General features: G+C 34.9%; 2 protein-coding genes and 2 long non-coding RNA genes across 4 annotated transcripts; 1 reads left to right on the top strand and 3 right to left on the bottom strand.

Moving 5' to 3' along the window:
• Window positions 1–2,660: 2,660 nt before the first annotated feature.
• Window positions 2,661–3,766, bottom strand: LOC111901007 (uncharacterized). The gene is made up of 2 exons (XR_008229565.1): window positions 3,657–3,766; window positions 2,661–3,592 (listed from the first exon to the last, which is right to left on the bottom strand). It is a non-coding gene; the product is annotated as an uncharacterized LOC111901007 (long non-coding RNA).
• Window positions 3,767–3,992: 226 nt separating this feature from the next.
• Window positions 3,993–4,894, bottom strand: LOC122194481 (uncharacterized). The gene is made up of 4 exons (XM_052768048.1): window positions 4,734–4,894; window positions 4,366–4,633; window positions 4,191–4,275; window positions 3,993–4,110 (listed from the first exon to the last, which is right to left on the bottom strand). The coding sequence occupies exons 1-4, from the start codon at window positions 4,860–4,862 to the stop codon at window positions 4,104–4,106; spliced, it is 489 nt and encodes a 162-aa protein (XP_052624008.1). The 5' UTR covers window positions 4,863–4,894; the 3' UTR covers window positions 3,993–4,103.
• Window positions 4,895–7,525: 2,631 nt separating this feature from the next.
• Window positions 7,526–13,579, bottom strand: LOC111901002 (uncharacterized). Its single transcript, XM_042897743.2, has 3 exons — window positions 12,835–13,579; window positions 10,547–12,048; window positions 7,526–10,449 (listed from the first exon to the last, which is right to left on the bottom strand). The coding sequence occupies exons 2-3, from the start codon at window positions 11,745–11,747 to the stop codon at window positions 7,526–7,528; spliced, it is 4,125 nt and encodes a 1,374-aa protein (XP_042753677.2). The 5' UTR covers window positions 11,748–12,048; window positions 12,835–13,579.
• Window positions 13,580–21,606: 8,027 nt separating this feature from the next.
• Window positions 21,607–24,690, top strand: LOC122194715 (uncharacterized). Its single transcript, XR_006184296.2, has 3 exons — window positions 21,607–22,178; window positions 22,474–24,220; window positions 24,341–24,690. It is a non-coding gene; the product is annotated as an uncharacterized LOC122194715 (long non-coding RNA).
• The last annotated feature ends 976 nt before the right edge of the window (window positions 24,691–25,666 follow it).

Here is a 25,666-nt window from a genome sequence, read left to right as displayed (position 1 = left end):
TGCTAAAGGTCTCACCATGGAAGGGCATGATACGCTTTGGAAAGCGTGGGAAACTAAATCCTCGGTACATTGGACCCTTCGAAATCATTTCAAGAATTGGTCCAGTGGCTTACAAACTCCAATTTCCAATCGAACTTAACAAAGTACATCCAGTATTCCACGTATCGAACCTGAAAAAGTGTTTGTCCGACGAAACACTAGTAATTCCACTCGATGAAATCGAACTTAACGAAAATCTTAACTTTGTGGAAGAACCCGTCGAGATCATGGATAGGGAAATTAAACGAACTAAGCAGAGTCGAATACCAATAGTAAAGGTTCGCTGGAACGCTAAGCGAGGACCTGAATTCACATGGGAACGAGAAGATCAGATGCAACAAAAGTATCCACATCTTTTCCTCAGCCCCTAAAACTTTTCTTTTGTATTTAATTTCGGGACGAAATTCCCTCTAACGGGGGGATGATGTAACAACCCGATATTTCAGGTCATTAAAAATCGAGCCTTGTAACCTCTTTGTAAAGTAATAAGAATATCATCGAAAAATGAAATATTCAAAAACTCTGTTTGGAGTACACTATGTAGTAGATATCGTCTTAAGGTTTCCAAACATATAAAGAACAATAAAATCCAAGTTATAACGAAGAAGTTATGACCATTCTTAGTTTTAAGACAAAAACCGGCAACGGAGATATGTAAAAATGCGAAGTTTCAATAAAATACTTTTTGACCTTAGGTGTCTAAATGAAAGTCATAGATATCATTAAACTGCAAACATACATAAAAAGAACGCCCAAATCTAACATCGTATGAAAAAGTTATGAATTATTAACGAACTTTTCTTACCCCGACCTTTTAATAATTAATAATAAAAATAATTTCGAGATTTGCCAACGGAATCTAAACGAAAGTTGTAGATCATAGTTTCACCTACGCGTGGATATAAAGAACATCGAAAACGGAGTTCGTATGAAGGAGTTATGAATTTTTGAAGTTTGATAAATAATTAATATATAAATTAAATCCAAAAATCGGTATTATCCGAAGGGTGAGTCACCGGGTCCATCCGAGTTACGCCCGGCGTACCCTCGTACGCCCAGCGTACTCAAGGACTAGGCTTCGGTTCGTCCACGTCGCCCCTATGCGAGACTATGCCCCGTCCCATCCGAAGCCGAGGCAGTCGAGGACTCGGTCACGCATGACGCACGAGTACGCCCCGCGTAACCTCGTGCGCCCAACGTACTGAGGCCTCTCAGCCCCTATAAAAGGGATGCGAGGGTTCCGGGGAAACTTGCTCATTTTCTCTCGTTTTTCTTGCGTTTTGCCTCGTTTTCCATGCAATAATTATCCCGAAGCCCTGGTTCTCATACTCAAGCCCCGAAGGAAGTTTTACGCTCCCGAGATTCCCGAGAATCCCGAGAAAATCCGCTTTTTCAAGTCAAAGTTCTGCTCGGTTTTCGTCACACCTTCTTCAATCTATCAAGTGAGTTCATATCCCTACAAATACACTTTAAATACGTTTTAAGTGCTTTTTATACTCTTTTAGGGGGGAAATACAAGTAAACATACGGTTATTATCGTGTATTTCATAAAGTTTCACTTTACTCGTTTTTATCAAATGAATCACTTGTGATTCATTACTACTATGTGAAAACTCTTGTCATACTTTGCATGCACTAGATTTATTCAAAGTATTTAGTAATTCCAAAGTATCCTTCGTTGCTAAACCGTTTTATACATTTTAAGAACTTATGATTTATGCTTTGTCAAACATTGTGAAAAAGGATAATCTTTGCATACAAAACTATTACTTTAACGAGGTTTTATGGCCGCGCATTGCCGCGGTACTTTAAGCAATGAAGTTTAAGTTTCACATTGTTTAATAAAATTTATTTAAATTTGTTGATGAAAAGTGTATGAATTATGTATTTTGGTATGTTAAATTTGTTAAATGGTTAAGCAAAAAGATATAACACTTATAATATAAATAAAAGCTAAATAAACATATTTACATAAACAACTTTACATAGTTGTAAACATATTTAGAAGGGACATTGATATTCAACATATTTTAAGTAATGGCAACAGCAGCAGTTCTTCAAAAGGGGCAAAAGTAGCAGTTCTTCAAAAGGTTTCAACAAAATACACGGTAGTAACAACCCATGATGTAACAAAATATCGCAGTGACAACTGTCCCAAATGTTTTTACATACCACACCAGCTCTCCAAAGTTTTTATAGAAAATATGGCAGAGCCTCAAAAGTTAATCATATTTTCTGTGACATTGTTCAAAAAGCATAAATAAATATTGAATATAGGAAATACTAAATAATTGATAGACAATCCATGATATTACATATATACCTTACTGAATTGCATGACATGGAGCACAACTACTTGTCTTTTCCTCGTGAACCAACACAGGTTTTGTTGTTCACGTTTGTTGCATCAACACATTTTTTTTCTTCTTAACCGACTTACCATCTGTTTGGTCAAGAGAATCTGCAAAAACCTTCAATATTATTTTCCAAATAATAAAAAAAATGATATTATATATATATATATATATATATATATATATATATATATATATATATATATATATATATATATATATTCCTAAAATAGATTCTAGAAGAAACGATTAGTAAGATTTATGTACCTTCAGATGATGTTTGGAAAAGTTGTTTCTGGACAGATTTCATTTGGTGATGTTTAGTTTCAGCGGAAGCGGGTGTGATGGGTGATGTTGTGAGACGCTCTTGAAAGGCTTTTGCTGGAGTAACAGAAGCAATAGATGGAGGATCAGTTGATGCAGTGGGTGTTTTTTTTTTGATGATGATGAGGCAGTTGGTTGGTTGATAATGTCTGTTTCTGTGTGACTTTCTTTTTCTGGAGAAACTATATCTTCAAAAACAGCATCTGCTACAAAGTCTTTAGCACCTGGCCTACAGAATCTTGCGAATCGGAATTGAATTATTTTTGGCTGGCCTATGAGAATGGTGAGTGGTGCAGGCAATGTGTACGGATCAGTGTATCCATGATGATCAATGAGTGTGTTGCAATCTGTTTGGAACAACATTCTAGCTGCAGCATCAAAAATGACTATCTTTGCTTGAGCGGTCTCATCTGCGATGTATGATGTGATAAAAAACCTATTGAACGATTATTAGACATATATATGTTAAGATGATTATACTCAAGTAGTTGACATAAAAAACATAGTACTTACAAATTGTTTGGTTTAGCAACTTGATCATGATCTTCGCATGCAAGTGTGTTTCCTCTTTTTTGAAGTTTTTTACGACATTCATGACATGCTTTATAAAACCAACCCTTGCTTGCATCTATGCTAACCAGAGATGCTTTGCAAGTGAACTGAGCTCCCTGTAATATTATCTATATTAAATTTAAAACTATAAAATTTGTATATATATTTTAAGATAAGAGAAGGTTTGATGGCTTACTGCATTTGGGTTTTGAGATAGCAAGTCTACCAATGGAAACCTGTTTCTTTTCTTTTCGACTTGTACATCTTTACTTTTTTGGTATTTTATCTTGAGTACAGGGTTTTGATTATGTCGTTCAACAAACCTAAAAGAGAAAATGAGCTATAAGATATGTCACAAAGTTATATAAATATGATCAAAGAACTTACTCAGCAGCCATTGCAGCAGCCTCGGGAATAGTGGGGTTGATGTAAATATATGAGGCTGGAGTTGCTGTCAGTTGCAAATTTCCTATTAAAGAAACCAACATAACAATGCTATTAATTACAAAATAAAAGAAAAATAAGCAAAAATAATAAGGTTAGGGCAGTTTCTATAAATGTTGCTTAATGCAAGAAATAGGAATGTAATTTAATCTGATTTTCTAATATAGCATAATACTTTAAACTTTATTTGTCTATTTCTTTTTAAAAAAGTGTTTTTCTTTATTAAGCATTGTACTTTGAAAGAAAAATGCTTCAATACAATAAAATGAGAAAAATGTACCTAGATACTGTGTGACTTTCATTGAAGTAATAGCAACAATAACAGGAGAAGGTAATGCTTCGATAGCTTCTTTATCAAATGAGTTAGCCGCCTCATCCCAGAAAGTTGTCTCAATCATTGTCCCACTAAACAAACATATTTCAAATATTAAATATGATATGCTGTGGTCTTTGTTAGATATATGAGATAGAAAATACCTCAAATTTTCTAGTTTGAGTTTCAAAATTGCATTTCCTTGAGTTCTGACTACTTCATACACATTTTCAACTCTTCCGATATAATCTTAACACAAATATAACAATTTTGTGATTTTAAAAGAAATATATATATATATATATATATATATATATATATATATATATATATATATACCTGTGAGTGTCTTATGGTTATCAAGCCTTGCACCTAATTGACCATATGCAAGAAAATTGAAGTAGTACACAGGAAATCCATCATCACGTATTTCTTCAAATTTTGTTGCCCTGCCTAGCTTGATTTTGGTTTTGTGTGGGACAGTAACAAAGAAAGTATTTGCATTGTCACACACGTAGTTGCTTACAGAGTAACAACCATCCATCCTGATTATCGAATCAAAGTAGCCTTTATCTCCCAAGCAACCACATGCTTCTATTGCATCTCCCTGCCAAAAATGAATGGTTTTATATGTATATGTATAAGTATCTAACAAAGAATTGATTATAATTGACAATTGCATGTAATATTATGGTGACTGCACTCACACTTTTATCAAGGAATATGTAGCAACATTCAGCTTTTTTCCCATATGATAACCATTTCCTAATGACTTTTATTTCTATTGGCTTGTCTCCATCACCAGGGTTTAAGTTTGCTACCATAGTTGTATCCATTTTTGTAGAATGTATGAAGTTCAAATTAAAATGAAAAATCAACAATTAATTTTTTTCCCATAAAAGATTGGAATTTTTCCTAGTACAGGGAGCTTTTCTGTAAGTTTATTATTACAGGTACCCTTTTATACACAAATGATGTTGAATAATTAATAACTAAAAGTTCACTATTAGATGGAACCTTTCTGTAACTTTACTACTACACATGAACTATTCATGTTAAGTTTGTTTCAGATTATTTGTATAACAAAGTTAGAATATAAATGCAGAAAAATGCAAGAAATTTTAAACTACATTTTAAAAAATAAGCAACAATTGACAACATACTTTTAAACTTTGGACTGTAAAATCATGTTACCTAGATAGTGTTTAAAAGTTGGTTTAAAATTTCTTGCAGTTCCAGAAATAAGCATTAAAAAATCGGTTTAAGCTTTTAAACGTTTTCTTTATAAGTACCTATAGGTATAAAAGGACAATGTTTATGTAGTTGTGTATATATATATTTCATTATCACATTAGAATCAATAATTCAGAGACTAAAACCCTAAAAAAAAATTAAAAAACTTGTAAGACTAATATATTGATATGATAATTAGGCATGAATATATTGCAAACATAGATTCAACAAAATTAATTAACGAAGAGAACTAACCTGGAAGACAGGAAGCCGATATGTGGAAAAAATGAACTCGCAGGAAGTGTTTTATCTGGTAATAAGGAGTGGCTGGTGGAAAAATCACAAAATCTCCAAATCGAGATCGAAGAGAACCGTACCTAGAAGATTGCGTGAGGAAAAGAGGGATAAGGCTTACTGGTTCTATCGTACTTGGAAGATTGCGTGAGGGAAAGAGGAAACAGTGAGTGAAGCATGGGCATTGCTATTACGATAATCTTTTTTTTTTTATAAATAGAATTTTTGATTTTAGGGATAATAAATTGAATTGTTGGTTTTAGGGATAAGGGTTGAATCGTTATTTATTTGTTTTTTTTTCATCTAATTTATATTTTTAAATTTTTTGTTATCTAATTTAAGTTATAAGGCTTATCATTTAGTTATTTATTTTTGTATTAAGGTTTAAAACAGAAGATAAAAAAATACATCTAAAAAAACGTGATTAAGTTTCTTTTATTTTTTGTATAGTTATCAAGCCTAAAGTCAATTTAATACTCATGATTAACCAGCTGTAAAGCAATAAAGTTAATTTTAGGTCTTTTGACAAAAAATTTGTATTTGGTTGTTTTCTACTTGAATTGATACATGGAACAGAAAAAAGGAATTAACAAATATATTTTGTTTCATCTTTCGTTTGATTGCAAATGAACAACTCTAATTTATTTGTTAAAGCTCTAGAGTATGAATATTAGAATTAAATAACCATGGTTTCAAGTTTGAATTTCTGAATGTTACTTTTCTGAATGTTACTTTTAGTAGGAATATTGTAAACAATGTTTCTTCATTTTAGGTGGAACCCTATTGGAATTACGGAGAACGACTTAAAAAGATAACAACGTTTTAAAAATGTACAAAAAGACCATTATTCTTTTTTTAGTGTAAAAACACCATTTTACCGAGTATTATAGGTTCACCAGTTTTTTTTTATTTTAAACACTAAAAAATATACGGGATAATACATGGCCTTCCACTTCATTATTTCACCATACAAAGTCATAAAATGATCATTGGTTCTCCATGGAAGAGTGCAACATCATATATGAGTACCTGAAATCTTCATAGCCTCATAAATCTTTAATTAGAATAGAAGAAAACATAGACTCCTGCTCTATTAGCATAACAACTTTAAGAAACATGATTTATAGAAGAAACCAATTTTTTTTCCTTTTTTGGTCCCTATTTAACTGTTTCATAATATTTTTTTTGTCTATTTACCCCTTTCATGTGCCTTACACATGTAATTTTTATTATAAAGAAGGAAAAGACCAAAAAGGCCATGTGTGCAGGTGCAAGCCACGTCAATGAGGTTAATTACATGAAATAGTAAAGGGAAAGAGACAATTTTTTGGACCAAAACCAAAAAAGACTCAAAAGCATGAAGGGTAAAAAAGTAAATGACACATCGGTTACCTGTTTCTCATAATTCTGACCTGTATTCTCGTAGTACATTAAAAGTAGAACACCAAAAACTGCCAAGAAAAAATAAAATAAAAAGTTCTCTTGGTTATTTAAACCTGTGGAAGAGTGCAACATCATTAGCACTAAAAGAAACCAAAAAAGCAATAGGAGGGGTTTATAAGTCTGTATATTCTTTTCCTTTTACTTACATAATTTCAAAACATAACCAATAAAGATATTTTACTTACATTTTTTTCTCTATTATTTATATATTATATAAAATTATGTCATATAATTACCTTGCAACTGTTTGATCTCTTCCACTTCTATCTTCAAACTTCAATATTACCAACATCATCGGTGCTACTGCTGCGGAAGGTGATTTTTTTAAGTCAACGAAGAAGAAGCTCCATATCTACAGCCTAAAATAGAAAGAACTTCAAATCAGGAATTTTGTTTTTCCCAAGAAATGAAAATTCAGTTAAATGTGATTTTTGAGTGAAGTAACTCTAATACTAAGTACCAAACAATGGTCATTACGTAAATTTTTTCATTAAGTTTTAACATTTTAAGCAATAAATCACAAAAGCGTTTAATTACCAACCTGTGAAGATTCTAATTTTGCTAAAAAATTTGAGAAGACAATATTTTTTGTACAATTCGATGGCTGGTCCTCTTGTCTTTTAATCAGTATTTTGAGACCAGCTGTTGATGTAGCCCTAGATAGTGCAACGTACAATTGCCCGTGGCTGAAAATTGGATGAGGAAGATAAATTCCTATCTTGTTTAAAGACTGGCCTTGGCTCTTGTTGATCGTCATGGCATAACAAACTTTGACCGGGAATTGCTTTCTTTTGAAAATGAATGGTAATTCTTTATCAGTATGATTCAAAGTGATTCGAGGTATATAAACTTTATGGCCTATCTGAACTCCAGTGATGATTTCTGCCTGAATAAGTCTTGGTAGAAGCTGGGTGATGATCATGCTAGTTCCATTGCAGAGCCCTTCCATCTGATTCATGTTGCGGAGTAACATGATTGGAATACCAACTTTTAGTTGAAGATGGTGAGTAGGGAAACCACTAAAGTTAAGTAGGTTCAAATATTCGGACGGATAAAGAACCTCCGTATCCCCTCTATCATTCGCATGTGGAATAATTGAGTCGAAACTTAGATAAACAATAGGTTTCCCTGGCAGATTACACAATATGAGGTTGTTAATTTCATCTGCAGTTTCGTTTTTAGGGCAAACAATGGCTTTGTCACAGAACATGGTTGCTGTTGGATTATGAAAAATGTCTTCGTCATATATAAAGCGAACTAAATCCTTAAGAGCATCTTCATGATCTGGTATGAGATATTTTTCTGGTATCTCTACCCATTTGGTGTCAGTAGGATCATCTTCATCATCTACACCAACACGTCCATCTCCTATCTGCAACAACCATGATGAAAAAGCAGCAATTTCTTCTTTTTCTTTGTTACTCAGATTAGGTTGAAGAAGCCGCATATTTTTTGATAATTTACATACTTTGAAATGGCTCCATACTGACGATTCAACTATAGATGACTCTATGATGTCTCTCTTGCTCCCTTTAGGTTTTACAGGTAAAGTTTGTCTGAAATCCCCACCCAACAGCACTGATTTTCCACCAAAAGGTTGCGTTGGCTCATTAAGTATATCTTTAAGTGTCTTATCTAATGCCTCAAAGCATCTTTGATTTGTCATTGGTGCCTCGTCCCAAATAATCAGTGCAGTTTCACTAAGCAAACGGGCAAGCTGTGTGTTTTTACTTATGCTACAGATGGAGTTATTGGTAAGGTCCAATGGAATCTTGAATCGAGAATGTGCTGTTCTTCCTGAGGGTAGCAAAAGAGATGCAATACCAGAAGATGCAACTGCTAAAACAATTTTCCCAGCAGACCTGAGCGCAGAAATGATTGTGGTCCAAAGGAATGTTTTACCGGTACCACCATGCCCATAAACAAACATAAGCAGTTGATGGTTTTGCAAAGAAGCTTTCATAACAGTCTCATAAATAATATGTTGCTCGGAATTAAGCGCAGACAACATAACTTCCTTTTTTTGGCTCAGAGAAACTCTATCATAATTTCTCTCTTCCATGAGCAATTTATTTTTTAATTCTGCAAGCAAGTGCGGTGGAGGCATAAGCAAACCATAATCACAAAGTGAGGAATAACTGTTATTAGAATTTAGCAAGATCTCTAACTCATATAATACATACTGTTGCAAGTCAACTTCATTAACATGTAAGTTCACAACATGTGAATCTGCAGCTGCTCTTTGGACTATATCATCACTCATTCGCCGCCATTGTTTTGTCCATAGAGCAAGAGGATCTGCAACATCACAAAATATAAGCATGTGAGCAAACAGGGATCTGAGTTCTTCAGCAGTTGCCCAGCTAGAAGCATCATCGAATGCATATGTCCATTCTTTGTCATCACCAAGTAGGCCCAATTGTTCGCATGCAGCACGATAGGTTGGAAATATGACATCGCCTACTGTCTTAATATCATTAAATGTCTGACATCCAACCTGGTGACTGAGAAGCATCCTTAGGTAAAAGAGCTCACCACATGTTGGATGAATATAGATTAATCTACCAATAGGAGGCGTCTTCTTTGACTTTCTACGACACCAATCCTTCCCTCGAGCAATCCATTTATATCTTGATAGATAATCAAGATAAGTAAGATGATGACCGCTGTCATCAATCTGATTGTTTTTTAGCCATTGTGTAAGAGTTGTTTTCTTTATCATTGGATCATCAACAACATCTTGTAACAGTTGTTTGTCCTTAAATGTAACCGTTTGCATGTTTTCCAAATGAACTGCTAGCACTTGCACGACAAGATTTCGATGATGGATGTGAAAGTCGAATATCCTCCAAGCTGCCTCATGAGGGCAAATGAATCTAGCATCTACAAAGTTTTGTATCTCATTGATGTTGCTTGTTTTTTTATTAACTTTATCAGAAGGCTCACCTAGAGATTTAGTAATTTTGGCTCTAATACGGTCAGCTCCTTTGGAAATGTATTTGAATAAGTATTTAATCATCATACTCCAACCACAATATTCAACATTGATATGAGCCTGAAAAACCAGAGAAAGATTTTTGTTGTATGGGACAACATATCCATTATCTAGGTTGATTCCATATTTCACTGCAAAGCACCCATCATTTCTTCTCTTATAATGAACATACCCATCCTTATCAAACTGTGTGAGATCTTCATATTTTTTTGGAAAATGCTTTGAACAGACCCCATCAAACATGCATGGTGCTTTCATCTTTGCAAGACCACATGGTCCATGCACCATAAGCTCGGTGGCAATCTTGTAGAGTTGAGGATCAACGACTGGATCAGGGATTTCAGCAGAAATAAACTGATCAAGCTGTTCTGGGGTATGAATTTTATATGGAGGTGAGACCCACAGGAGAGTATGGCAATGGGGCAGGCCTCTTTTTTGGAATTCTATAGTATACAGCTCTACATGCATAAGAAAAAAAACATAAGATAAGGATATAATATTTTGAGACAATATATTGTAATGGATGAACAATATGTCAGTTAATAATGACATTACCTGCTACAACTTGTCCGAAAGGTTTTTCATTTTTCAAATAGTGAATAAAATCCTTAACCTTCATCTCAAATATTCTAGCAATAATATCAGCCCTGTCCTCAGCCTTCATTCCAGGATATTGTGCTAGATATCTTGAAATCTCTGGCCATTTAACATTGCAAGTGTATGTTATAAAATATTGAGGATTTCCATGTACTCTACATATAGCAAGGGCATCCTGATAATGCTTGTACATATATCTAGGACCGCCAGTAAAAGACGCGGGCAATATTGTCCTTTTCCCGACATCATGGCCATCAGAATCACCTTTCAATAACGCATCATGAACGCCCTGAAGGTACTCGGTCCTAAAAACATCTTGCATTGATTCAATGTAATCCAATCTATTTTGCTCAATAGATATATATGCATTAACTAAAAAGTGTTGGAACAACCTGCCTCCTCTAGGTAACAATGCATATATGTTGAACCGATCATGTAGTTGAAAGCTGTAAAACATATTCATCGTCAGTTGCTTATCACCTATACATCCATCATTTACTTGCTTAAGCTCGATCGACCAACCATGCTCACCAAAAACAAACAGTAACGGGAACTGCAACGCCATATACAAAGGATGCAACTTATTTATTCTTCGAGGCCGCCCATCTCTCATGCGGATTATTATGTCAAAATCATTTTTACATGTAGGCCCGCTGTCATAAACAATTCCGCCTAGCACACCCAGAGTAGGAGCATTATAGCGCATTTGGTTTCCACTATTATATAACCTGACCATGAACTCTTGAGGTTGTTCGTGAAGACATATATCTCTAGCTGTTCTGAATAGCTTGACTAAATCATTGATTTTGTCTAAAATGTCAATCAAAGTCTTGACAATTTCTGGTTTTAGATCGCCAAATTCAGAGCCACTAAAATGACGAAGTCTGTTGCAAACTTCATTATTAGTATCATAGATATACATTTGCAAGAACCTTGGATTACCATCAGTTGGTGGACACAAAGATCCCATCCAATGAGAAATCTGCCCTTCTACCTTGAATACATATGGCCCTGACCCATTATTAACTGAATCATCCACTTTTTCCCCGAATGAAGTCATGGTGAACATCATGTTATAAGCACGGATGTTTTCCATAAAGTGCTTATCTTTAAAGAGTTCTTTAATTATCTCTGGAGGCTGCCTTGGTAGCGGCAACATTACCCGACCGCCTTTGCAACAACGACTATATTTAGGTCTTTGATTTTCGGGAAGACCTTTCCGTCGTTCAGCATACCAGAAGCATGCATAGCAATGCTCGCAGATTTGGTCACAATCACCCAAATCCAAATATGCAGTAGATGGACCTGGAAAACATGACAAACAACATAGTTAATAACATCTGAGTCATGCTTAAGCAGGTGGTGAACATATCATGCATACACATGAGAAACCCCATCAAGAAGAATGGCAGACGGATTTTTTTTAGACATACCATTGATTCTATTACTGTGACTATCACCTGAATTAAAAGATTGAGAATTATGAGGTTGTTGGACATGAGGTGTTGAAATATGAGAGTCCTTGAATACCGAAAGTTTTGTACACATAAGCCTTTTTGACACACGATTTTTTGTAGATTTAGAACTCGATGGGCTATCAGAAAAAGCATGTGGGCTAGATTGTGGAGAAGAAACATAATTTTCAAGTGGATGTTCATCATTATGATTAAGCTTTTTCTTTTTTCGTTGCATATTGTTGTGAAACGAATCGGTGAAAGAAATAAGTTGGATTTTAATATAATGGAAAATCATAACAATATAAGATAGAGGCATCAAGATATAGCAAAAACAAATCAGTTAGTAAAGAAAAAAGGCCAAGCAAAATAAGCGATGAAAACAACACATTATACATAGCACGGATTAGAGGGTACCTTTTTGAAATCCAAAGGTAGGAAATAGAACTAAAGCAACCGATAACAATATAAGGAACCTGAAACAATCATTTAATGGCTAAGAATGCAGACATGGGCAATAAATCATTTACATGTAACATAATGAAAATCAAATTTAACAATTGTTCAAACTTTGATGCTAATATTTCTTTTTGTTTACCAAAGGAAAAATGCATTATGGCAGAAAGCAAAGAAACAAAACTGGTATTTTTGTTTATTAAAGGAAAATTTGATTATATAAGTACACTTTCAATATGTTATTCAGGGAGAAAGAGAAATTAAGGCATTTAATTAATAATTGGGAACTGAGATTAATGAATCTGTGAAGAATAAACTAAAATGAGGAATTTTTACCTTTGTCTTGCTGTCTTGGGAGCTCCATTCAGACCACTATCCTGCTTGCTTCTCTTATGACCCCTGAAGTCGAAAGTCGATTGCAAGAATGGAACTGTGAAGATGAACAGATTGTGGTGATTGAAGGCCACAATAGTTTTTTTTTTTACTAAATTTGTTTATTGCTGGTCTACTTTTACTTAAGCCCTAATTTATAGAATCAACATAATACCATGGGAACTTTAGCCCTAATTTCTGCTCATGGTTTTCTATCATACGAACAAAAAATTCTGATACAGACTCAATAGAATAGCATGGAAACTTTAGCCCTAATTTATTCCCATGTTTTTTTTTCTGTCATATGAGCACAGAATTTTGACATGGGAACATAGAAGGAAAGGAAAATGACCCAAAAAATCTTTGAAGATGCTCAAAAGATGTCAAAGAAGAAAATACCTTATGATGGGTGAGGTGTGGCTGACAGCTATGAGGTCATAGAAATAGAGAGAGGAGATAGAGCAACCAGTGCAGAGAACAGTTCCAGCAAGTGGCGCGCATGTGGAGGTAGATGTGACGATGGTGGTAATTGGTCTGAGATGTAGAAATTCAGAGAAGAGATTGAGCTATTCGTGCAGAGAATGGATCGAGCAAGTGGTGTGCAGGTAGAGGCAGGAGTTGCGGTATGACAATTATGGTAATTGGTTTGAGATCGTGAACTGTATGAAGCAGCGTTTGACTCTTTGAAGCACAGTGTAATAACACTGTAGGTTGATGTGCTCTTACCTACAGTGTAATAACATTTGGAAAATGTTAATGTTTACAATACAGACTTAGTTGAGAATCCGTGAGACATGTACATCTTCAAATACTGCCTTTTTCTAGAAGGTATCGCTACAAGTCCTGTCTATAACCAGAGTCTCCCGTTCGGAGAACGTGTCAAATGTGTATAGATCTATACGGGAAGTCATGATCCCGCGCCCTGACTGTTAGCTACAGTCCGTCCTTTGGGGTGACAGTTTGTCATAACGCTACGACGCCTGAAGAACGTCGCTACAGGCATATTATGTTTAGTATGGTTATAAAACTCATCGGATATACAATTATTATAGTACTTCTGATTGATGAATGAGTAGCTATTAAAACTATTCTTCATCTAACAAACTGCAATCTTCTAATAGGTTTTGTTATATAAATCTATGCTTCAACCTTCTAAAGCATGTCATTTGCTTTCGGATTCTAGTCTTGGACATTAGATTAACTATTACTTTAGGAAAATATGGGATTTTCCTGTATACAAAACAAATAACTAATAGGAAAATAAGGGATTTTCTTGATTCAACTATCTACATTTTTCAATACAAATATTCTCATGCATTTCATACTTTTATAAGAAAATAAGGGATTTTCTTGGAAAACATACACTCAATTTGGAATGGCATACAATTTTTCTAAACCACTTATGAACTCACCAACTTAATTGTTGACACTTTCTCTTTGAAATAACTTGTATTCTCAGGGAACCGCTAAGCAGGTTTGGAAATCAAGTTTTGGGGATTAACGCGCTGGCGTTAATTACTTCTTTTGAAAGATGTTTATGTATTTATCTTTTGAACATGTAATGAATACAATTATGTAAACATTTTCAAAACCTTTATATATGTATGGTGGTGTGTACTTTCCTTTCTATGAACTTTTATGATACTGAATATGACGTCCTCCGCCCCCGAACGTTTCCACCGTTCTGGTTTGGGGGTGTGACAAGTCCTATGAGGACATGTACCCGTACGAGATGCACCAAGACTTGTTGGAGAGATACCACCAAAACGCGAGACAAGAGCGTTATGAGATTTTCACTAACATGATTTCTGCTAAAATGGGTCATGGAGAGTCTCTTACCGTGCACCTGCAAAAGATGCAAAGGTATGTTGACCGTCTTCGCAAGTTGAATGTTAACTTTGGGGAAGACTTGGAGATCGACATGGTGCTTCACTCTTTGCCTCCAAGTTACAATCAATTTAGGATGACCTACCACATGAACAAAGAAGAGGTCACCCTAAGCAAGCTCCAAGGTCTCTTGAGGGTCGCTGAGAGCCACTTCAAGGACTAGTCTGTTGAACCAACTCCCAATCCACCTGCTGCTCCTGTTTTGGCTATTGGACAAGGAAGGGGAAAGAAGAGGAATGATTCGTTTAAGAACCATCGCAAGGTTAAGTCCCGAGATGGTGCCTCTTCTAGTGGGACTAAAGTTGATCCTGCTAAACCCTGCCCTAACCCAAAGGAGGCAGAGTGCCACCACTGCCACAAGATAGGACATTGGAAGAGAAGTTGCCCAGAGTACCTGCAAGCCATCAAGGAAGGAAAGATCAAGCCGTCTTTCGCAGGTATATACACAATTAAATCTAACGATTCATCTCATGCTATTTCTTGGGTTCTTGATACCGGTTGTGGTTACCACATTTGTTCTAATGTGCAGGGACTAAGAAGAAATAGAGACGTGGAGCATGGAAGAATAAATCTAATCATGGGGAACAGAAGATCGTTGCCTGTTACCAAGATTGGAGTGTATTCTTTGGTGCTTAGGAATGGTTTATCTTTAGATTTGAACAATTGTTTTTATTCGCCAGAAATGGCCAGAAACATCATTTCATTTCATGGTTTGTTTAGACAAGGTTTTAGATTTTCTTTTAATAATGAGAATGGTTCTATTTTGGCTTATCTAAATGGTGTCTTTTATTTTGAAGCTATACCGTGTAATGGAATTTATGAAACAGTTATGATTGTAGATAACTTAGGAAATGATGTTTTATGCATGGATTCTTCCAATAGTATGGATAGAGCATCCTTGTGGAATTGTCGTCTTGGACATGTCAACAAGAAGCACATAGCCCAACTCCAAAAGGATGGAGTGTTGGAGTCATTCGACCTTAGGGAAGATGACACATGCGAATCTTGTTTACTTGGAAAGATGACAAGTCACCCTTCACAAGTACGTGTGAAAGGGGTGAGGGTCTATTGGACCTAATACATACCGATGTATGTGGACTGTTTAGATCAACCACGAAGATGGAAACCGCTTCTATGTGACTTTTACCGATGACTATAGTAGATATGGGTATATCTACTTAATCAAGCAAAAGTCAGAAACTTTTGAAAAGTTCAAAGAGTTCAATAATGAAGTGGAGAATCAATTGGGCAGGAAAATCAAGATGCTTCGATCCGATCGAAGAGGAGAGTACCTAAGTCTTGAATTCCACGATTATATCAAGGAGTGTGGAATAGTTTCACAATTGACGCCACCTAGGACACCACAATTGAATGGTGTGGCAGAAAGGCGTAATCGAACCTTGTTGGACATGGTTCGCTCTATGATGAGTCGTGCTTCACTATCAATATCTTTTTGGGGGTATGCCTTAGAGACTGCCACCCATATCCTTAACCGAATCCCTACTAAGAAGGTTGCCAAAACACCTCACGAGATGTGGACAGGGAAAGCTCCTTCGTTGGCACATATCAAGGTTTGGGGTTGTGAGGCTTTCGTAAGACGAGATACTCACGACAAGCTCGAACCTCGTAGTGAGCGATGTATTTTCATTGGCTACCCGCAAAAATCCTTTGGATATCTCTTCTATAGACCGAAGGATAATGTTGTCTTTGTTGCGAGGAGAGGAGTTTTCCGAGAGCGAGAACTCATAAGCCAAGGAGACAGTGGGAGGCAGATCGAGCTTGAAGAGATTCAAGAGTCGATAGATGAAGGAACCTCTACCGCTGGCACTCAACCCGAGGAGGAAACTCCGGTTGAACCGATTGACTAATCCTTACCTCTTAGACGTTGCGAAAGAGTTAGAGTTCAACCCCAGTTTTATGGTTTTCATATTACTACCGAAGGGGACACATATATTAGTGATGGTACACTAATAAACCTTGATGAACCTAATAGCTATAAGGAAGCCATGGCAGGCCCGGAGTCTGCAAAATGGAAAGAGGCTATGGACAGCGAGATCCAGTCCATGTATGACAACCAAGTTTGGAATTTGGTTGATAATGTGCCCGGACGTAAGACCGTTGGGTGCAAATGGATCTTCAAGAAGAAGACCGACGTGGATGGAAAATTACACACGTATAAGGCGCGATTGGTTGCGAAGGGCTTTACTCAAACTCCCGGAGTTGACTATGATGAGACCTTCTCACCAGTCGCGAAGATAAAATCTATTAGAGTGATGCTAGCAATTGCCGCATTTCATGATTATGAGATTTGGCAAATGGATGTCAAGACCGCTTTCCTTAATGGGAAGTTGGCTGAGGATGTTTACATGGCTCAGCCAGAGGGGTTTGTGGATCCGAAGCATCCGAATAGAGTGTGTAAGCTTGAGAAGTCCATTTATGGACTTAAGCAAGCATCTCGCAGATGGAATCTTTGCTTCGATGAGAAAGTCAAAGAGTTTGGATTTGTACGAAGCGAAGATGAATCGTGTGTATATGTCAAAGCCAGTGGGAGTATAGTAAGCTTCCTCGTTCTATATGTCGATGACATATTACTCATAAGAAACGACATCCCGACTCTACAGGAGGTTAAGTCCTGGCTCGGGAAGTGCTTCGCTATGAAGGACCTCGGAGAGGCTTCCTATATTTTGGGAATAAGGATAGTAAGAGAGAGAAGTAAGAGACTAATAGGACTTAGTCAGAACACTTACTTAGAGAAGGTACTAAAACTTTTTAGTATGGAAAACTCGAAGAAGGGAGAATTACCGATACAAAGTAATGCCAAGTTGAGTAAGACTCAAAGTCCGAGTACCGAAGCTGAAATAGCAAAAATGAGCCGAGTACCATACGCTTCCGCAGTTGGCTCAATCATGTATGCTATGACTTGTACTCTCCCTGATGTAGCCTTTTCTTTGAGCATGGTTAGCAGATATCAATGGGAACCCTGGCAGAGCCCATTGGATTGCGGTTAAGAGTATCCTTAAGTACCTTCGGAGGACGAAGGAATGGTTCTTAGTCCTCGGAGGGAGTGATGACTTGAAGGTGCGAGGGTATAGTGACGCCAACTTTCAGACCTATAGGGACAACTACCGTTCGCAGTCGGGCTGGGTCTTTACCCTAAATGGAGGAGTAGTAACTTGGAAAAGTTCCAAGCAGGAAACCGTAGCTGATTCAACGTGCGAATCAGAGTACATTGCAGCGAGCGAAGCGTCGAAGGAGGCAATATGGTTGAAGAACTTCATCGGTGATCTTGGAGTTGTACCTGCCATAAAGGAGCCCATGGAGATTTTCTGTGATAATAAAGGAGCGGTTGCCTTGACCAAGGAACCAAGGGATCATGGTAGATCTCGACATATCGACAGAAAATATCACTTCATTAGACATCGTGTAGAAGAAGGACAACTTGTAGTGAAGAGGATATCATATGAAGATAACCTAGCAGATCCGCTTACGAAGGGACTGAGTAGGGTTAAGCACTTGCAGCATGCTAGGAGTATTGGGCTGAAGGATGATATTGGCATAGATTAGATAGTAGTAGAAACATGTAATAGATAAATGTAATTAAATAAAGGAGTATTATTTATGAGTAATGTTACTGTCTTATGTTAATTTTTTAACTATTTTTTCATTTTGCATGTTTTGACTTCCAGAATAATTGAGTTTATTAAGAGTAATCTAATTATTCAAATTTTCCACAATCGTTCATATGTTGGAAGTAGATATGAATGAAGATTGTCATGAATCGGTGTGTAGATTGTCTAAATGGTTTTAGACATAGCAAAGGGTTGCTGCAACGTTCATGAGTGCTTATGAGCTGGTTTTGAGCATTGGAACAAACCCGTACTTGCTGGAATCACCTTATGGAATATGATATAAAAGGGTGATCGCAAGACGATAATATCATATAGTCTTAAAACCTAGATATATGGTTTGTTATTTGTTAATTGGTTGTACATTGATAATGCGAAAACACATCAGTAACTCGGTGTTATAAAACACATTGTTGTGTATAGTTGATTAATGAATAAGTAAATGCATATAAGTCGAAGTTTATCTGTTACTTTTATCCTAAGAGGGTAAAAGCGATATCTCGGCCGCTCGATGATTTGATTTGACTTATGTGCCGGGCCCGGTCAGAACTGAATTGATGTGTTCGATTAAGTTCTATGTCAAATGAATCGGAGATCGAGAAACCAAAATGCTAGACAAATTATTCCATAGAATTGTCAGCATGATATCTAACAGAGGACTGTACGATCTCTTATCTAAAGGACAAGATTGATTAGATCAGAGTTTGACAGCGTCTTTGAGAGCTACGATTGCAAATCGAATTGTACTTGTGCATATAGTTACTAGACTTATCCAAGTGGGAGACTGTTGGAATAGTGTCTAAGGCTGCAACTATATTAGGCAAGTATTTGACCCTATTGTGCATGGTCCTTTTGGGTTGCCTTCACTATAGCAACTTGACAGGATGATTTATTATGAGAGAATAAATATTATTAATATATTATGAGAATAATATAAGGAATGATAATATTGTTATTTGATTAATATAAGTCATAAATTAATTAGAATTAATTTGGTGACTTAAAGAGATTAATTAAATAAGAGGGTATAAACTGTCAATTGTTTGATAGTTACACTTTGGGCTGTAAATCCTTTATGGATAGGGTTGGACGATTTCTAGGGCTTGGGATAAGCCATAAATCGTCCAAGAGCTTATCATGGAAAGGATTTGGATTGCTTTAAGTAAAGATTATCCAACTAGGGTTTAAGGGTGAAACCTTAGGAGCCTTACAAGTATAAATAGACCCTTGGGGCAAGGGAAATCGACACCTCTGCTAAAGCAAAGAAACCCTGGCTGATTTCTATTCCCTCTCCTCTCTCTCAAATCATCCTCTTGCTAGTTGGTGTTTGTAAGCCATTAGAGGAGTGACATTTGTGACTCTAAAGCTCCAAGAACAAGAAGATCAAACAAGTGTTTCAAGGTAAGCTTCTAATTCTGATTTTGTATTGTTCTTATACTCCATTAGTCATTAGAAGTATTGGATCCAATGCATGTTTAATTAGAGAAACCTAGATCCAAGCATTAGGGTTTGTATGTGCACATAGGAATGTTTATATGGCCAAAACCCATCATAGACAACCTTCCCACTACATCTTACATCCATTTCTTATTATTACTTTAATGTAAGTTGAGAATTCGAGAGTGCATCCATAATTGAATATATTATGCATAGTACAATAGCTTAATATAAAAAATGACAATTATACCTTTTTGTCCCATTTTGTCACATTTGTTTAGTATATCCTCTTACTACCATATATTGTTATAAAAACAATGTAGTTTGAAAATTCAAGAGTACAATGTTATAATGGCTTATTATAAAAATGACAAAAAATAGATAAATGGCATAACAGTAAGTAAATGACAATTATGCCTTTTTATTCCTTTTGTCCCATTTGAGGAGCACTTATGTTTGCATTAGCAACAAAAGTACATTGATATATGTTGGTAGCCATACGAAAAGCTAAATAGATGTTGACCGAATTTCCCATGTTGACCTTCATCTTAATCAACCCTTGTTGATCATGTCATATACAACCTCTTATATGATAAACTTTGTTGAAATAGATGTTGACCAAATTTCCCATTTTGACCAAATTTTCCATTTTGAAAGATGGAACTTTAGTTGCTAATTTAGGGACATTAAGTGTCCTTTTCACTGTAATGTATCCTAAAAAAATCTTATTTCAAGTGTTATCAGTCAACTGTTTTAAAGAAGCATTAATTTTTTTATATAAGATACATTGCCTTTCATGTATTCGTTTAAGTCATCTTTCAAATATCTTCACCCAATAATATGGGTCCTCCTTGCATTTTAGAAAGAAATTAACCATGGCAGGTGGCAAATATTGTAAGCCCACATGTCATGGACTTCACTACTGTAGACGTAAGGGAAGCTAAGAATAGAAATGCACAATAGGGGGCAAAGTTGTCCAGCACCATAACAAAACCTTGCTAGAGAAATATAAGGCACCATAAAATCCATATTCGAGAAGGGTACCTCCAACAACAAGGATTTACATGATCAATTTTGTTCTTTTTGTTGGAAATAGGTGAGCCTGAGATGGAGTTTAATGATTTACAGGAGAAGCCTCGAAAGTTTGAAGAATTCGATCATTAGGAGTCATATGCAAGGAGTCATATTCATCAGTTGTGAGCTTGTGCCCTAAATCTATTTATTGACGTGGATTTTTTTTATTTGTTGATTAGATTTGCCAACTCACCACCTAAATATGCCAAATCAACAAAATATGGCAACTCATCTGCTCACCTGAAAGTGCAAGTTACTTTAAGGTGAGATTTGAACAAAATGGATAGTTTGTTGGTATTTTTTGTACAAAAACCTTACTTGGATGATGTTTTTTGAACAAGCCAAACTTGAATTGTGTTTTTTGAACGATATTAAAACAAACTTACCCTTATAAGTCATTTTCCCAACAAGCTATTGTGAGGGAAATGTGCAAAGAACTTTTTTTTTAAAGTAATGTTTTATTGATTTATATATATTATGACATTGTACTTTTTTTTTTATAATATTTCAAAACTAAAAAATTCTCAGAAGTAAATTAATAGGGTGGACTTTTGTAATATGCGTCGAATCAAATGCTGTGATTTTGTTGGAGATATTTATAAGATTTGATATTGTTAATGTACAATTGATGTAAATTATTTGGTATTTTTCATTAATATAAATAAATATTGTAGTTATTTTTTTTTAAAATTCTACGAAGCTCATTATATATATACTAATTAACAAGTGACACATGAACAGTTCTTCATTCTGATTGGCTAATAATTTTTTTTATGGTTTTTTTTTCTTCTTTTGTTGTCTTCTTTCTCTTAATAAATAATTTATATTCCACATGAAAGTGGATTACAGATGTCTTCGTTTCTCAAACTCCTTTCTACGTGTTTGTTTCCTGCTCCTTCTTTTTTGCCATATCGACTTTTTCCACCGCTTACCTTCTTCTACGAAGAACAATCGACCTTCTCACTTTGCTCTTTCGTTATGGCCTTCACTGCTAGACAAAAATTGGAATTGGCAAATGGCAACACTAGATAAGGAGACGACCGATCTACCCTGGTTGTCGGTGTGCGGTTGTGGCATATGCGATCTTTATTAGGGGAAGCAGTGACCGGAGGTTCCCTTACATCTCCTCCCGATTGCATCCAAAAGGGCACACTGAGGTCGTTAACGAACTGCTATCAGAGAATCCGACCAAACCACAATTGGACCGACCAACTCATATCAGTCATGGGTTAGTTTATCTCTCTGCTGGGTTAGTACACTACCGATCGCTTCCCTCTACACCAGGTACTTCCCTCCTTTGCTTCGCCGTCACACAATCGGTTTCATTTCGCTGCTTTTCCAATTTTGTTCTGATTAGACGGTGGCACAGACTCGAATTTTTGACTGCTTGAGAGTTCAATTTTCGACTATTTGAGAGTTCAACTTTCGATTTTAATTATCTAAGCCCTAATTTCTTCTGTATATCCTTCCATTTATCAATTGGGTTTTTGATTCGAATTATGTTCTTACTGATCTGGGAATTGTTTTGACGGTGGTTTTTTTTTTCAATTGATTTTGGAAATCAACGATATACTTGAAGTGGAGAATGGATCAATTCAATGAGCTTTTCCGAATAGTAGATTTGGATATTGATGGAAAAATCAGTGGAGTCGAAGTTGTTGCTTTCTTTCAGGTTCTAATTTATTTAATGCAGTGCTTGCTCAGGTACTTAAAATTCAACATCTCTGTGTATTAAACTCTCGATTGAATTTGTAAGGGGTTTTAGATATTAACTTTCTGTAGTCATTGACAAATCTATTTAATACTACTTCATCCGTTCAATAGTCGAGAAGCAGTCTGACAGATGTTTGAATATTTAGGAGAATTTGTATCATATCTTGTGCTATAAACCGTTACAAGTCATTTTGGGTCTCTACTCTCCACTAAATTTTGATTTGTCATCATCTGTAGGAACAGTGTGGATTAATTGAGTTGCACTTTGCAAATCTCTCTGGTCATCTCCCTTATCTGAAATCTTCACTTATGTTTGTATAATGGGTTGGGTTGGGTGATACTAATCTGAAAAATACAAGAAGTGTAAACCTTCTGTCTTTTTTTTTCTTGCATTTTTATCAGATTTAAAGTTATCGGTGTTCCAATGAGTTATTGGGAGTTACTCTCACAGTCATACCAAGGCCTACTTCGTTTTGTCACGAGATAAATTGATTTCATCCTTTTTAGAGTATATTGGAATAACATTTCCTATACTGGTTTGAAAATTTGTTTGTTCTTTGGTAATTTTCAGGTATATATATATATATATATATATATATATATATATATATATATATATATATATATATGTGTGTGTGTGTGTGTGTGTGTAGCGTGTTATGGCTAACCAAGCTAACTGATCAACATTTGACAGCTCATGGATTTACCTCTACCCTTAAAGGTAAAAATAAAAAGTCTTTTTAACTTTATTTAAATATCTCTTTGACAGGTGGACCCTCAAGATATTGTTATGGTATGTTGAAAATTACATTTAAAACATATGTTTATTAATTTACAAGCACTGATTTACTATATGTGTAACCCGATAGCTAAATAAATAAGTATCCATCTGAGAGAGGCGCATCATACAGTTTGTTAGGTAAAAAAAATAGTGATTTCAAGAGTTTTTGTCCAAGATGCGCTTGCATAATTTTTCTTTTTTGATAAGAAAATTGACTTCAATAGTTTTCACCAAACTACCCCTACATATTATTCTTTTGGTAAAAAAAATATTGATTTTATACTCTGTATGTTTAAGAACAAAACATTGACTAAACCAAACCAAAAACTTGGGGTTACGGGGTTAAGTATCCTCTATAACATATTTAAAATATGGATTTGTGCAATAAGATTTCATTAGATTGCGGACTGATCTGTTACAATTCTTTTAGCTGAATTTTTTGTTCTTTTTTTACTTATTTATGGGTAAAAATGAGACAGAGAGGTTACCTATTTTAGAAAATTTTGTTTGACTTATAGCTGATGATGTGCACCTTTGTTTCTTTACTGAATATATATACTTTAATACGCAATATATCATCATCTTATGTATATTCTAGAGGATAAGATAGGATTTTTGAGAAAGTAATTAGTTTTATGTAAGCTAATATTTTCAATACTTTTTAGGTACCAGTGGTTGGAATTGCAATGGCACCCAATAGAACTTACATGTAGACAACAAACATGGTCACTTACCGTCATTCTTCTTCGGAAGATGAGTAAGATACCCAAGCTTTCTACCCACACAACCTCATTATGATCTTCCCAAAAAACACGATCTCATTCCATGTGTAGTAAGTCCATGACTGTTTCTTCATAATTGGATTAAGACTTTAGGTTTGTTTTATATTCAATAGAAAGAAGAATTTATTTATTTTTTGAAATTTTACGACTATGGCATTTGTTTTATGTAGGTATGATATTTGGAACTTGATGAGGCTTTTGTATGAACCTACAATTGAATAAGTTGCTACATCTAAAGCCCTTCTAAGATTGTATCAGGCCTTAAGAGCAGGCAAACCAAAGTAGATTGTTATTTGTTGCATTTTTCATATTTAAATGGCATAGTCCATACAATATAACTCAATAAATTTTTTCTGTTTTTTCCAATTCTTTGGCCTTTCCAACCCCGCAAAGCGGGATTCTTCCCTAGTTAAAGCTTAAATAACAACTTATGTTTCTAACTTTTGAAGTAAATACTTGTCAATGTCCGCATTGCTACTTCCTTTACATGTGAGTCCTTACAATTTAATATTCAGGTAGTGTTTCTGGATTTGTGTTTATAAAAAAATATTTTGTAATTCTTTGTTGTGTATGTCTATATAATTTATGTTTGTTATTATTTGTGGTTATAATTTTTTTCATAATATACCTCTAAGAAAATATCAGAGACAAGAAAGTAAACCTGATTGAACTACCTCTAAAATATATAATTGAAATATTCATTTTTAATAAGATTGTCATGTTCGATAACTGAGATAAATAAGATCGCATTTCAAACATGTTTTAAAAAGTTTTATAATTCAATTTCTGTTACATAAAATAATAACGAAATAAATAAGACCACATTTCCAACATGTATTAAAAAGTTTTAATAATTGAATTTTCTACTACAAATAATAACGAAAACAATATAACAAGTATGATAAGAGTTTGTTATGAGAAAATAATGTTTTATTTTGTTATTGTACATTAACTCTTTCAATAATTTAAATGATATGAGTTTTTGTTAATCACAAAACGATGACATTTTACATACTAGTTGTGAGACCCGTGTATTACACGGGTTTATTAAAAATAAAAATTTAATATCAATATTTAACCATTAAATATTTTATAAAATAATACTTTTACATATCATAATGTAACCTTTTGAAACATTTATAAAAAAATCAAATCTTCTTTAGAGCATTTATGAGACTTTATTATCAAATTAATAAAATGATTTTATTTCCTTATATGAAATTTTATTTTAGAAAATGGAAATTCTCAAAAAATGACAAATGGAAAATAATAATTTTAAAACTCTCACAAAATTACATGTGGCAAAACTCTTGAAAATTTGACAAGTGGCAAAAGAACCTTCATTTATTAGAATGGATGATGGTAAATTTGATCTATAAATGATAGAGATATATTTAATTTTAGATTAGTCAATAACATGAAAGGGTATTATATGATTTTAAGACGAAATCGAATACCACTAATCGGTTTCATTTCCGATTCGGATCTATTATAAA

Source organism: Lactuca sativa, chromosome 1 (genome assembly GCF_002870075.4).
Source record: "Lactuca sativa cultivar Salinas chromosome 1, Lsat_Salinas_v11, whole genome shotgun sequence".
Lineage (NCBI taxonomy): Eukaryota > Viridiplantae > Streptophyta > Magnoliopsida > Asterales > Asteraceae > Lactuca > Lactuca sativa.
This window is presented reverse-complemented; position numbering and strand designations above follow the sequence as displayed.